At 58.8% G+C, this 12770-nt stretch overlaps 7 protein-coding genes across 7 annotated transcripts; 6 read left to right on the top strand and 1 right to left on the bottom strand.

Moving 5' to 3' along the window:
• Positions 1-256: 256 nt before the first annotated feature.
• On the top strand, positions 257-726 carry CDEST_06269 (uncharacterized protein). Its single transcript, XM_062922428.1, has one exon. The coding sequence runs from the start codon at positions 393-395 to the stop codon at positions 693-695; it is 303 nt and encodes a 100-aa protein (XP_062778479.1). The 5' UTR covers positions 257-392; the 3' UTR covers positions 696-726.
• A 1-nt stretch (position 727) lies between these two features.
• CDEST_06268 (uncharacterized protein) lies at positions 728-1478 on the top strand. The gene has a single exon (XM_062922427.1). It carries the CDS (start codon positions 847-849, stop codon positions 1045-1047), a length of 201 nt encoding a protein of 66 aa, XP_062778478.1. The 5' UTR covers positions 728-846; the 3' UTR covers positions 1048-1478.
• A 470-nt stretch (positions 1479-1948) lies between these two features.
• CDEST_06267 (Putative phosphatidylethanolamine-binding protein) lies at positions 1949-2664 on the top strand (the record flags this gene model as incomplete). The annotated part of the gene is made up of 2 exons (XM_062922426.1): positions 1949-2346; positions 2472-2664. 2 exons carry the CDS (start codon positions 1949-1951, stop codon positions 2662-2664), a joined length of 591 nt encoding a protein of 196 aa, XP_062778477.1.
• A 610-nt stretch (positions 2665-3274) lies between these two features.
• On the top strand, positions 3275-5921 carry CDEST_06266 (Putative HhH-GPD domain, endonuclease III-like, iron-sulfur cluster loop, DNA glycosylase). Its single transcript, XM_062922425.1, has one exon. The coding sequence runs from the start codon at positions 3331-3333 to the stop codon at positions 5347-5349; it is 2019 nt and encodes a 672-aa protein (XP_062778476.1). The 5' UTR covers positions 3275-3330; the 3' UTR covers positions 5350-5921.
• A 247-nt stretch (positions 5922-6168) lies between these two features.
• On the top strand, positions 6169-7869 carry CDEST_06265 (Putative SET domain-containing protein). The gene is made up of 4 exons (XM_062922424.1): positions 6169-6936; positions 7011-7036; positions 7128-7216; positions 7307-7869. Exons 1-4 carry the CDS (start codon positions 6202-6204, stop codon positions 7738-7740), a joined length of 1284 nt encoding a protein of 427 aa, XP_062778475.1. The 5' UTR covers positions 6169-6201; the 3' UTR covers positions 7741-7869.
• Positions 7870-8823: 954 nt separating this feature from the next.
• Positions 8824-9253, top strand: CDEST_06264 (uncharacterized protein; the record flags this gene model as incomplete). Its single annotated transcript, XM_062922423.1, has 1 exon — positions 8824-9253. One exon carries the CDS (start codon positions 8824-8826, stop codon positions 9220-9222), a length of 399 nt encoding a protein of 132 aa, XP_062778474.1. The 3' UTR covers positions 9223-9253.
• Positions 9254-12460: 3207 nt separating this feature from the next.
• CDEST_06263 (uncharacterized protein) lies at positions 12461-12766 on the bottom strand (the record flags this gene model as incomplete). The annotated part of the gene is made up of 1 exon (XM_062922422.1): positions 12461-12766. One exon carries the CDS (start codon positions 12764-12766, stop codon positions 12461-12463), a length of 306 nt encoding a protein of 101 aa, XP_062778473.1.
• Between the last annotated feature and the right edge of the window lie 4 nt (positions 12767-12770).

The raw sequence follows: 12770 nt of genomic DNA, 5'->3' as shown, positions 1-12770 counted from the left end.
AACAATAGAAGATTTACCCTTCGTAGACGTTAGTGTACCCTGATTCTTCGAATTTTGGGTCGTAATTATTCTACTCAGTGTTTCATCACATCACCGCGATCTCCAATAGAAGACCAAACGACACCGAGAAGGAGAAGAAGATGAAGGAGGCAATCGCAGCATAGGGTCACGTGGATCAATGGATCACATGATCTGGTGGATTGTGCCTGTGCTGTAACGGTACTTGCCTCGCTGCTCTTCCTTCCACAAACCCAGACAATACATACCTGCCTACTGTCACACAGTTCAAGCTGGGTAATTGTTGCTTCAAGCCTGTCGAATGTGCATGCACCCATAACGAAGTCGTTTCTGCATTTCAACGCCGAGAGCCTCGGGCACCTACCCAACACAAGATGGAAGAGGCCGCGACAAATGAAGATAGCGACTCCGACATGTACTCCCTCGGGGGCATTGACGAGGAGGAAATGAACCAGCTATTAGCGACAACCGCAGCAGCCGAAGCAGCCCAGGTCCCGCCCTCAAGCGTGGTGCACAAAATGGACCAGGACTCGAGGTCTGCCGAGAGCTTCGACTCGCAGTTGCAGTTCTCATCTCCTGCCACAAGCCCCGGCGGAACCTCGAAGAGCGAATTCTCGGAGCCCGATCTTCTTGACGAAGACGTAGACTGGAACCTCGTGACTGCTTGTGCCCGATGAGGCGGCTCCGAGCTCTAGAACAAAGTCCCTTGGTGAGGATTCCCGCCCGCAGACGACCAGCGCGCCATCGGACCCAGCACCGTTCGTCAGGCCCTCTTTCCCTGTCAAAGTCAGAGACCGCTCGGTGATTGTTGGACTCTCCTCGGCGACCATGATGCGCATCTGCTTCAGGATTGGTGAGATGCTGAACGCCTTTGCCAAGTGCGCTCGGGAGAAGCAAGATGTGGTGCTGGAGCTCTTTGCGAGGGTGAACTATTCGAGCCGGGAGTTGTCGGCCAGAGTACAGCATTTCCAGCTCCGGGACCTTTTCACTGACCGACAACCGTTCTTGGGCGGCACACTCAAGGGCTAGAGGCTCGGCGGCGTCGTCGACGGCCACAGCAGCGCGTTCCTCGGGCCGAGTGGCAAGAACAAGCTGTGCCGGTGCGTTTGCAGACTCTCGTACGATAGCAAGGCGGCCATTGGGCGTACGGCGTCGATTCTGTCCATCAGAGAGACGGACTGGGATGAGGTTCAGTGGGCGTTGAGGATGGTTGCGAGGGATGCGGCGTCAGATGGCGGCGGTAGCTGTGAGGAGGGTATGCTCTTCGGGTGTTTGAGTGGTGCATCTTGATGGATTGGGAAGGAGGCATATGGGACGCAACTTGCTACACACACGTGGGGGAAGCCATCTTTGGAACTGTAGGGCAGACTGATCAAACGGAGCTCATTGGGATGAGAAATCGCTGGAACAGGCGGAAGTGCTCCCAATAACTGTACACAGTAATGAATCTTAATGTTTGCAATTCGAATCACGACAGATCATTCGTTCCTGATCTGGCCTCTTCGTCTTCTCCTGAGTTGGGTCACATTTCCGTTTGTTCATTAGTTAAACGAGTCCTCACTGATCAGTCTGGTCACATCAAGTTGCAATTCCCAATTACCCTCGGCTAAGTAATCACGGATATCTCACCATAACGCATCGGGATCGGGACGGGACAGGAACCTCTACGGTATGTATATCTGCCAAGACCCTTGGGTGCAGCAGAGGCGGCAATTTTCCACCACTGGCATCGATGCCCTCCTCGCGCCGCGCCGAACCCCGCGTAGGTCATCACGCATCACGTCTTCGGGTTAAATCCGCCCGCAGGCGGCGGATGGTCCAAAAGGCATTCTTCAACGCGGCGAAGATTCAATTCCTCTCACCGACCCTCTTTACTTCTGACCAGTTCATCTTCCTTCACAGAGACACACAACAAACAACGTCCCTCATAATGTCCCTCTCCGACCACACCGAGAAGCTCACCCGCTCGCTCGAGCAGGCCAAGCTCGTGCCCGGGTCGGCCGAGTCGCTGATCCCTGCCGGGTTCGCGCCGACGACCAAGCTCGAGGTGTCGTTCGCGGGCAAGACGGTGGACGCGGGCAACTTCTTCCGCGCGGGCGAGTGCAAGGTGGTGCCGAGCGTGTCGTTCGGCGCCGAGGCCGGGGCCAGCTCGGGCGCGTCCTACACGCTCTTCCTGACGGACCCGGACGCGCCGACGCCCGACAACCCGCAGTTCGCCTTCTGGAGGCACTGGGTGCTGCCGGGGCTGCAGCCCCTCAGCGGGGACGCGGCGGTCGCGCAGACGAAGCCGGCGCTGACCGAGTTCCTCGGACCCGGACCCAAGGACGAGTGAGTTTTTTTGCCCCGTGTTAGTGGTTGGGGGTTTTATGTGTGGGAGACCAAGGGAAGAAGAGGAGATGATTCCGGAGAGAGAGAGAGAGAGACCGCTGACTTGGATTGCCTTGCCCCCACAGCTCGAAGCCGCACCGCTACCTCTTCCTGCTCTACCGGGAGCCCGAGGGCCTGGATCTCAAGAAGGAGGACGTTGGCGGGGAGGAGTTTGTGCAGAGGCGGTCGTGGAAGCCGGCCGAGTTCGCCGAGAAACACGGTCTGAAGCTGGTCGCCGCCAACTGGATGACGTGCGCCGGTGACGGCTGGACCGAGTGAGGCGGCAGCGGCGGCGGTGTTAATCATCTAGAGTATAGAGGACGACAACCCAAAAGACTCATGCCATTATAGAGCTTTGTTCTGCTTCGGATTGCCTTCTGTCGCTTGCAGCATCGTGAGGCGTGAAACTTGATGGACGGCGGAATCGGCGGCTTCACCATCGGTTTCAACTGCTCGTCGGTCCTATAGTCTAGTTGGTTAGGACGTCGGATTCTGATGATACTCAGATCCTTCCGTAGGCCCAGGTTCGAATCCTGGTAGGACCTGTTCTTTTGCTGCGATGCACTGAATAAGCGGTGTTTCTCTATTTTTTTTTACAAAGTTTTCTACTTCTGCGACATTCTTGCTGTTTGTTATTATCCATGCTTAAGAGACATTATTTCTGAAGTGTGTGTAATTTGTGTAAGTAAAGTAAAAAAAGCGTAATTAATTTTATGCATCCTGTTAACAAAAGTCGTCCTGGCGACTTTACAGTGGCGTGTGCCCCTTAATCGATCCCAGTTCCAGCTGCCACGCGCCCGAATCGACGCTAAATGGCGATCTTCAGTGGCTATCAGTGTCCCCTATTGAGCGTATCAGCACATACCCGCTCACCCATTACCTTTTTCACCTCCAGACGCGTCTCCTCGTCGCGTCCTAGACAGAAAGAGAGAAAAATCTCCCATCATGATAGAGCGCCGCAGTGTCCGCCGACAGAGCTCACTCGCAGCGGCAAAGAGAATACTCGCCCAAGTCGATGATGAGCAAGACGATGAGCCGGTGAGGGCAATTTCAAAAAGGCGTAAAATCGTCGCCAAACCTCGGGAAGAAGACGCGTTTGAAGCCGACTTTGCACCTCGTGCAGACGACGATGACGACAACGACGACAACGACGACGAGGATGAGGTAAAGGAAACCAAGCTAAAAGACGAACACGAGGAAATCTATGGAATCGAGGAAGCATTAGAACCGCAGCCCAAGCGGCGCAAGGTGGAAAAGACGCGAAAGGCAGACACCGCAAAACTTCATGCAAGACTCTTCGGCCCATCCGCACAGGCGGCGGCGTCGTCGACCCGTCCAGCAGAAGCCTGCTCACCTCGGTCGAGAACCCACGCCGTCACGTATCACCGCCCTCTGTTGCTAGACGGCCAGCCGGGACGCCATGGACGTGACGCCCTCCTCGCCTGGTTCGACGCCGTCAGCACCACGCGCGGCATGCCGTGGCGCAAGCCCTGGATCGACCCGCGAGAACCCCGCGATGACCTCCGCGCCGCCCTCGAGAGGCGCGCCTACGAGGTCTGGATCAGCGAGATCATGCTGCAGCAGACCCGCGTCGCCGTCGTCATCGACTACTGGAACCGCTGGATGGCGCGGTGGCCCACCATCCAGGACCTCGCCGCCGCGCCGCCCGAGGACGTCGTGAGCGCCTGGCGCGGCCTGGGGTACTACAGCCGCGCGACGCGAATCCACGAGGCCGCGAAGCTGGTCGTCGGCGACCCGGGCTGGAACGGCCTGATGCCCGCCGACACGGCCGAGCTCGAGGCCAAGGTCCCCGGCGTGGGTCGGTACACGGCCGGCGCCATCTCGGCCATCGTCTTCGGCCGGGCGGCGCCCATGGTCGATGGCAACGTGCTCCGCGTGCTGAGCCGGCAGCTGGGCGTGTTCGGCAACGCCAAGTCGGACAAGACCGTTATCGACCTGCTCTGGGCCGCGGCGGATGCGCTCGTCAAAGCCGTCGCGAAGGATAGCACAGGCGATGACGACGATGCCGAGGAGAAGGTCCCGCCGACGAGCGATCGGCCCGGGCGATGGGGACAGGCCCTGATGGAGCTCGGCAGCACCGTTTGCACGCCCAAGCCGAACTGTGGCGAATGTCCCGTCACGTCGACGTGTCGCGCCTACGCCGAGGGCCTGCTGTTGGCGGCCGCGAAGCCAAGAAAGGGGGCCGGGGTGGTGGAGGACATTGAGGACTTGTGCTCGATTTGCGAGCCCTTTGAGGATGCGGCGGCGGAGGATGAAGCGGCAGCGTCCGGGGGCGACTCAGACACGGATGCGCCCAAGACGGTCAGGGGAGCCAAAAAGGGGGCAACAAAGTCTCGGCCGGCGGCGAAGCAAGCCACCCTGTCCGCTTTCTTCTCTTCCAAGACGACACAAAAGGTAGAGCCCTCCGCGCCGAAGGGGCCGGAGGTGAACGCCAAAACGCTCGAGGTGGTCGCCAACCACGCCAAGAGGTTCCCACTCAAGGTGGTCAAGAAGGCCGTCCGATCGGAGGAGGCCCTCGTCTGCGCCGTCCGCCGCCGTGACGGACGTTTCCTGGTGCACCGGCGACCCGACAAGGGCCTCCTCGCCGGGCTGTGGGAGCTGCCGAGCCACACGCTGCCGGCGGCGACAACGACGACGAAGAAGAGCGGAAGCACGGCGCCGTCAAGGAGGAGGGACGCGCAGGGGTACGTGGCTGGTCTGCTTGATGGCAACGGGGAGAAGCCCGTGGTGCGGCATGTCGGGGATCTCGGCAGCGTGCCATGGCTGTTTTCGCACCTCAAGCTGACGATGCATGTGCACTCGTTCGAGGTTGAGGGGGACGAGGATCTCGGGTCGTCGCATGCGAGGCACCGGTGGGCAACGGCGGAGGAGGTGGACGAGGAGTCGATGGGCACAGGGATGCGCAAGTGCTGGGCGCTGGTGAGGGAGAGGATGGAGGAGTAATGTGCATCTTCGGTAACATGTTGCCGTGAAGGGGCGGGCATCTATCTGTACAAACAATGTCTTACCAAGGACTGTCGAGCGGCCTCACTCCGATATGTACGGCCCTCCTCCGTGGCGCATTGAAGAAACCCCATTGCGGGGCTGCGGACTTTTCCCGCCCCCGCTATTTTCGGACCCGACCGTCCGGATACACCGGCCCACCCGCTGTGTGTGTGTTGTCTGGAGTTTGGTCAAAGGCAGGCTGGTAGTTCAATGCCAAGTGTCGCGATGGTCCAAGGCCATCGTCTCTCTCTGTATCCAATAACCCGCAACTCCAACACACACTCTTATGAAATAGGCGTCGCCAAGTGGCCTGGACTACAACTTGCAAGGTTCCCCCTCCTGACTCGGGGCAGCCCTGGACAGAATATGCCCGTTCTCTACCAAGCCCAGCTACTCCAAAAAACCAAGCATCTTGGCACACTTGGCATCGCGGCCTGCGATGCTCCGGCGGACTGTCCCTGGCGAGCGGGAACCCCTCATCTCAGGCTAGCGAGGTCCCGCACGCCGAGAGACGATCGCCGCATGGGAACGGGAAGGGAAAGGGGGGGGGGGGCGGGGGATAACGAGAGGGACAAATTCGGTTTTGCGGACCAAGAGGCTAAATGCGATGCTTGTTTTCTGATCCAAGTTGGGGTGGCGGCGGCAACCACACCCACACCGTTGCGGGATGCGGATGGGGTCGCAGCGTGTTCCTCTTTGGGCCACGGTCATATCGTCGTGTAATAAAACCGTCTCCCCGGGAAAGTCAGAGAAGAAATCCTGGAGAGCATTGTTTGGTTTTGCAGCTTGCCTTTGATAAACCGGTTTGCCATGACGATGAGGATGTCTGCCTCTTCCAAGTTTGATATCTTGGCGGTTCTCGTGACGATGGCCGCCTTCTCCTCGACAGCACTCGCCAGCAGTAACATTGTAGGCAACCAATGTGCCTGGAACCCCTCCGGGCCGCTCGGCCTCCTTGAACAATGCCGCGCGGCATACAATCCAACAACGGCATCCGGCGCCTCCAACTGGGGTCATTGGACGCAGCGGCCCGTGTGCGTCGGCCCGAAAGCGAACAGGGGCCCGGCCTACTGCGCCTTCGTCAAGGAAGACTTCCGCGGCGAGGCGGGTCTCCTCGTGCTCACCAGCCCGGAGATCGCAGCCGGCGACAACAGCTTCGTCGAGGACTTTGATCCGCGGTGGACCGGAGACTCCGGACGACGACCCCGGCCCGCCGCGTCCGACGCGCCGCCTTTCGAGGTCAAGGAGATCCCGGGCAAGGGCCTGGGCGCCGTGGCCACCGCGGCGATCCGCGCGGGCGACATCGTGCTGAGGGAGCACCCGGCGCTCCTGCAGCTGGCCGAGCCGGCCGAGGCGCTCGACCGGACGCAGGCGATCTGGGTGCTGGAGGAGGGCTTCGTGCGGCTTCCGAGGCGGGACCAGCAGAGGATCTTCGACCTCTCGCGGAGCACGGGCGGACACGTGCTCGAGGACATTGTGCGGACCAACACGTTCGGTGCGACGTTCAACGACGTCGCGCACTTTGGGCTGTTCCCGAGAGTCGCGGTAGGTGGAAAAGGAGGGCGGCGCCTGTTGCGGCGTGTAAGTCAAGGGGGATTTCATGCTGACGACACGAGCAGAGAATCAACCACGCGTGTAAGCCAAAGTAAGTATCTCGGCAGAGTCTATTGTTGCCCCTCAAGACAGAGACTGGAGATCATATGCCCTTTGATTGTGTAGACACTTACACGTCTCAGCGCCATCACCCGATACTCTCCCCGGACGCTGGAGTTGGAAGTCGTGGCCTACAAAGACATCCAACCGGGTGAGGAAGTGAGCATCAGCTGTAAGCCCCCTCCCCCCTGTCCTTTCATCTATTCCCTCGACTGTATTACACCCCTTCCCTCATCGGCTGACAAGACACGGTGGAAAACAGACTCGATGCTGAACATGCTCTCCGACGACCGCAAACGGACGCTCCAGGAATGGGGCTTCAACTGCACCTGCGCCCTCTGCGGCTCCCCCGCCGCCGACATCGCCGCCTCGGACGCCCGGCGCGCGCGGCTGCAGCAGATCCTCGCGCGACTCACAGACGACACGGCGACGGGGCCGTCGTTGTCGGCCGCGGCCATCGGGGAGCTGACGGCGGAGATGGACGGCGTCGTGGAGCGAGAGGGCCTCGCGGCGCAGGCGGGCGAGTTCTACGGCATGGTGGCGCGGGCGTACGCGCGGGCGGGCGAGGCCGGGGCGGGCGCGAGGTACGCGCGGATGGCGGTGGAGGGGATGGAGCGGTTTGCGGGGTACGACGACGAGAGGACGGCGGCGGCGAGGGGGCTTTTGGGGGAGTTGGGGAAAGTTGGGGGCGCGTGAGAGCCCTCCCCTCCCTCTCCTGTATGCCAAAGTCGACGTGGGTGGGCGTGTGTAAGTCTGGGGCCCCGGGATTGTGTTCCTGATCCGGGGGGTGGTGAGTGAACGAACCTCTCCCAACCCCTGGTTCTTGGGGGGGAAATATCAGTCCCGTCTCTGGGGTTTCTGGGGGAGAGAAAGAGGGAGGGGTAGAAAGATGGAAGCCAGGGGGGGAACAGGCACTGATGCATACGGAGAAATTCCTCTTGGAGGAGAATTCTTCCGGTGGCACGGGTTGGACGTCCAGAAGCGGCTATGCGGCATCATCCAGGGTGGTGGAAGAGACGGACAGACGGGCGGATGGACGGATCGATGGATGAGCGGACGGGGTCCGCCAACGGTTCGTTGTCACGATCTTGATCTGGTTTAGATTGCGGGAGGATGCTCCCGCTGTACATCCTGCCGGCTGTTGGTAATCCTGGAAGAGGGGCTGTTTGAATTAGGAGTGAGTATATACATACACACATATTTATATGTTGATACGGGGTTGGGGGAGTTGAGGCTCTGGCTGCAGTTCCACCTTTTGGCGATGCCAAGTGCCTTGGGACGACGGTTGCCAAGATGTCTTGGCGTCTTGGTGTGGGCGTCCTATATATACTAGCAGGTATGGAGCATATGTTTAAACGTTCAGAACATGCAGTTGTGTGTATGCATCTTTCATGGTCGAACAGCCAACCCAATGGTTTCGTTATGACTGGCGTCGTCAGTGAATGTTTGCTTGGTGGCTTGCTTGTTTGTGACGAGACCTGTGGACAAAGGCGTTATGAGGACATGGACTGGGGAAGAGTCGGCCTGTGAATAAGGCCCTTGTGCCGGCTTTGATCTCACGTACATCTCAGAAACGACGAGCATTGTTTTAGTCACAAGAGAGAAGTGAGTGTTCAGCATCTCCAGTACTTTAAAAAGTGAACGCCGTATTGGCCCGTAATCCCCTTCTCGCTAGGGAACCACAAGCCACCAAGCGACTTATTGACCACAACATCACAGCAGTGCATCCTCAACCCTCCCTCAAGAGCAGTAACGTAAGACCAAAAAGACAAGTCAGCCATGTGCATCCAGTGGATCGCCCCGGCCAACTGTGCCATCGCCGTCCACGGCACGCCGCGGGACGGGTGCAGGGGCACGCACGTCGTCGTGACGCGGCGCGAGGTGTGCGCCCTCGCCGACGAGCGGTGCGTGTGCTTCTTCGGCTCCTGCGGGGACATGATCACGCTGTCGCGACAGGGCCAGGACACCGTTGACGCGCCGTGCGAGGCGTGCGGCGTCGACCTGGACCCGGAGCAGATGATGCTGCTCAAGGTATTTGACGAGGCCTTCGCAAACGAGTGGGTCATCGCCTTTGGCGAGAGCCATTACGAAAAGTGCACCGAGGGCATGTGGAGGGGTCGGTGGGCGGCGAACGCGGGAGAGGGAGTGGACGAGTCATCGTCGGCCCGTCTTGAGTGAGTATTACACGTGTAGAGTGTCCCTGGAGGACGGGAGGGGGGGGGGGGGGGGGGTTGTGTAAAGCAGGGTTGTTACGAGAGATGAATCACATTAACACAGAAGTCCCAAGATGGAGAAGAGAAAATGAGAACAATTAAGGAGAAAGAAGAAGAAGAGAAAATTAGACCAGAAAAAAACAGGATTCGCTCTCGTCGATCGCTCGGGTTTCGCTCTCTGTTTTGAGCCCCGAGGCCCCATAGGCGTGACGAGACTAGTATTTGCAATCATCGGGTAACGTCTCTGACCAAACAGCATTCGGTAATGCGTACAGAGTAGCATGTTGCTAATGCCGCGCGCCGAACATCGTATGAGATTCCAGATTACCAGTCATAGACACCATCTCCGCATGGTCTGTCACAATTACAAACCCGAACCCGAGCGGCTGGGGGTATGCCGGGGGAGGGCAAGGTGGAGAGGGGGGGAGAGTCCGTGATTCAGTAAGATCTCCGCCTGTCTCCTCCATGTGATGGGTGGGTTCTGCTGGCGTCGGTGAGAGATTGCGAATTGTTGAGAGCAAGGCAACCTTTGCCGGTTTTGATCAAATAAGAGAGAAACTGTGTGTGTGTGTGTGTGTGTGGGAAACGCCAGGCAGCGCGGGCTGTAAGTCGAGCGCTTAGGTATTCCCTCTCCAGTTTGCCCCCCCCCCCATACAGTCTCCATCTAAGGAAGCTTCTCCGGGAGGAGGGCATGGGGGACGGTGGAGGGGGAAAGCTTGGGGTTTGAAAGTTTTCGTTAGTTCGTTTAGGGGATCTGGGGGTGGCTATGGTGTTCGGGGCAGACGGAGTCGAGAAACCGGGAACCGGACGACGTGGACTTGGACCTCACGAGTCACCGGGCGTAAGACGGCGCAATCATCAACGCTCTGGTTGGCCGAGACGGGCACGTAAGCTTATTCTACGGGGGAGAGAGAGAGGGAGGACGAACAAGATCCATCCCATCTCGTTTCGCCAGACTCCAGTGTCTCCAGGGCTCTCCAGAGTCGAGATGAGGGGGAAAGAAATGGGCCGGATGGCGGCGCTGGCGTCTCGAACCGAGGGAAGACGACTCAGGGGATAGAGGAAGCAGCCGACGGTCGGTCGAGGCCCGATGGGCCAGACCTTGTTAGTTGGTAGCTTAGTACTCTGTAGTGGCGGGTGGTAGCAGTGAGCTCCCACCTCTCAGGGAACAATAACCGGAGCAGACCGGGGGTCCATGACTCGATTGCGAAGGCGGGAGGAGACTCCGCGGGCGTAGGAGGTGCAAACAACAGTAGGAGGGCAACGACTTACACGTCTTCGGGGCGATATGCCATGGTCCCCCCCCCCAATATCATATATGGGCCCATCTGGCAGCCGTCTCACGGAAGATGGCCGAGCGGCAGTTGCACGCGCGGGCTTGCGGGCTCGCCCCCGTTGACTTAGTCCCGATGCGGCCTGACTTGCCTCCACCGGCCGGCGGCGAGCTGCGTTGCGTTCCTGCAAGCGAGCAGAGGCCGGGGTTCTTTGCGAATGCTGGCCAGGCATGTGTTCTGTATGTACATCGTACGAATACTTTCGCAAGGTGTGCCCGGGAGGAGGGTTCCCTCTCCATCTCGGGAGCGTGTTATAGGCCCGAGACCAAGCCAGAACAAGCACTTTTGCGATGGGGCGGCGCCGCGAACTCGCACAGAGACTGACATGGATATGGATCATGGGCCGATTATGTATGGGGCATTTGCGAACATGGGGTCCTTTTTTCTCTTTCTTTCTCTCTCCCCCTCTCTCTGTCCCTCTCCCCCTTCTTACTTTGGTCAGCAGAGATCCACGAGCTGGTTGCGGTCATCGGCGCACTGACGAGTCATATCCAAGGTATTTTCTTAGAAATTTTTGCGGGACAGACGGACAAAAGAGAGAGAGAGGGTTGTGAGAGGAGAGATGTTGCGGGGAAATCCCGTCCGTGTCATCTTCTCCAAACCCCAACATCGCGGAGAATGCGGACCTGGTTCCTCTTTATATGAAGCAGGGGTTGGGCCACCACACCACACAATCCAGTTGAGTGAGTGAACCACACACACACACAAGCCCCGACTTGGCTCGCGCTCTTGGTGTTTCTTGGGGTTCTCGGAGTCTCTTGGTATCCCTTGGCAGAGCATGGCAGAACATGGTCGAGGGGGGGCAGCATCACGTCACTTGGCGCTGGCCGATCACCCTCCGCTCCAACTCTTGGTCCAATCCAGCGACACGGAACGGTCGTATGCCGGTGCAAACAAGACTTGAGGCGTCTTCTTGGCTCGCCCAGCTTCCCCCTAGCCTCACCCTCCAAAGAAAAGAAAAAAAAAAAACCACAACGACACACGGTTCTCGGCGATTCGGCACCGGACACTTAGAAAGTCGAGCGCGAAAATGGACTAAAATCGAAGGGCTTCTGCGGGTGTGTTGCATTCTGCGGAATCTTGCGGGAAGCCTCTTTTCAAGTTTGACGATAACCCGTCTCGTTATACTTCTCCCGCCGCCGCCGCCGCCGCCCGCCCGCCCCCCGACGCAACAACCTTCGAGAATGCGTCGCACGTCGGGCTTGTCGTGTGCCAGAGTTTTGCATGAGCGCGGCACGATGACCGGACGTGTTGCCCATGGTTGCCCCTTCGAGCCCCCGAACCGCCATCCGAAGTCTATCGTAGGCCATCCCATTTCTCCGCGGGGGGGAAACTGGGGCAGGTGAGCGAAGTCTGAAATTTAGACTCTTGAGTCTTGTATCACAGCGTTATCCGCTGCCTCGCTTTTCCGTCGGCTTTTCTTGGCTCATTTGCTCTCTCTCTCTCTCTCTCTCTCTCTCTCTTTCTTTCTTTCTCTTCCTTTTCGCATTGATGCCGACACCTGTGTACAGGTATCTACGTAGTAAGTACGTGTGTCAGCATCACGCGTTGTCACACACGATCACTCAACCCAACCCAACCAACCCATTCATCTTGTCTTGCCTCTTTCAGTATACCGAAGAGCGGAGGAAACCCGCGTGCTATGCATGTCAGAGTGGATGGGTAACTCCCCTTGTGATGCCATGCAGTGATGTCTGCTACAGTTACGTTGCTCCGTACGAGCGAGCTGGCTGAGTCACTCACTTTCCTTGACGACAAGAAGTAGGACGGAGACATGTCCGGGTCTAATGACTGATCAGACAAGCGCTTCTCCCCCTTCTTTTTCCCCTCTACACGTGTAGGCTTCCCCCCCCTCCCCTTCTTCCCCAACTACCCCAAACTCAGCAACCGCCAGCCGGATATGGTTAAGCTGCCGCCCACTTCACGTCCTTGCCCGTCGCCTCCCTCTCCCCACGCATCTCCATGCTCGTCCCCATACCGCCATCTCCGGCCATCCTTGTCTAGGCCTCGTAGCAGGGACGCGGTCCCCTCGTAAATTCTCGTTCTGGTGGATCGGAACTTGAGCGATTGGCCCGGCCGGTGGGCCTCCTCAACCTTCCCCCTTTGACTGAGGACTATCCCAACGACGGGGTTTCCCACGGGGTCGTCGCCGCCGCATTGGCCGCCGGCTGCCATCTCT

This window comes from Colletotrichum destructivum, chromosome 4 (assembly GCF_034447905.1).
Source record: "Colletotrichum destructivum chromosome 4, complete sequence".
NCBI classification, from domain to species: Eukaryota; Fungi; Ascomycota; class Sordariomycetes; order Glomerellales; family Glomerellaceae; genus Colletotrichum; species Colletotrichum destructivum.
The sequence above is the reverse complement of the archived record's forward strand: the minus strand, read 5'-3'. Positions and strand labels throughout refer to the sequence as shown.

What these genes read in the sequence shown, in the direction of transcription:
- CDEST_06265 (XM_062922424.1), top strand. Translation starts at nt 6,202, where the DNA reads ATGACGATGAGGATGTCTGCCTCTTCCAAGTTTGATATCTTGGCGGTT. An exon ending in AACCACGCGTGTAAGCCAAA is followed by an intron (nt 7,037 to 7,127) that starts GTAAGTATCTCG and finishes TACACGTCTCAG; the next exon opens with CGCCATCACCCGATACTCTC. An exon ending in TGAGGAAGTGAGCATCAGCT is followed by an intron (nt 7,217 to 7,306) that starts GTAAGCCCCCTC and finishes GGTGGAAAACAG; the next exon opens with ACTCGATGCTGAACATGCTC.
- CDEST_06269 (XM_062922428.1), top strand. Translation starts at nt 393, where the DNA reads ATGGAAGAGGCCGCGACAAATGAAGATAGCGACTCCGACATGTACTCC.
- CDEST_06266 (XM_062922425.1), top strand. Translation starts at nt 3,331, where the DNA reads ATGATAGAGCGCCGCAGTGTCCGCCGACAGAGCTCACTCGCAGCGGCA.
- CDEST_06268 (XM_062922427.1), top strand. Translation starts at nt 847, where the DNA reads ATGATGCGCATCTGCTTCAGGATTGGTGAGATGCTGAACGCCTTTGCC.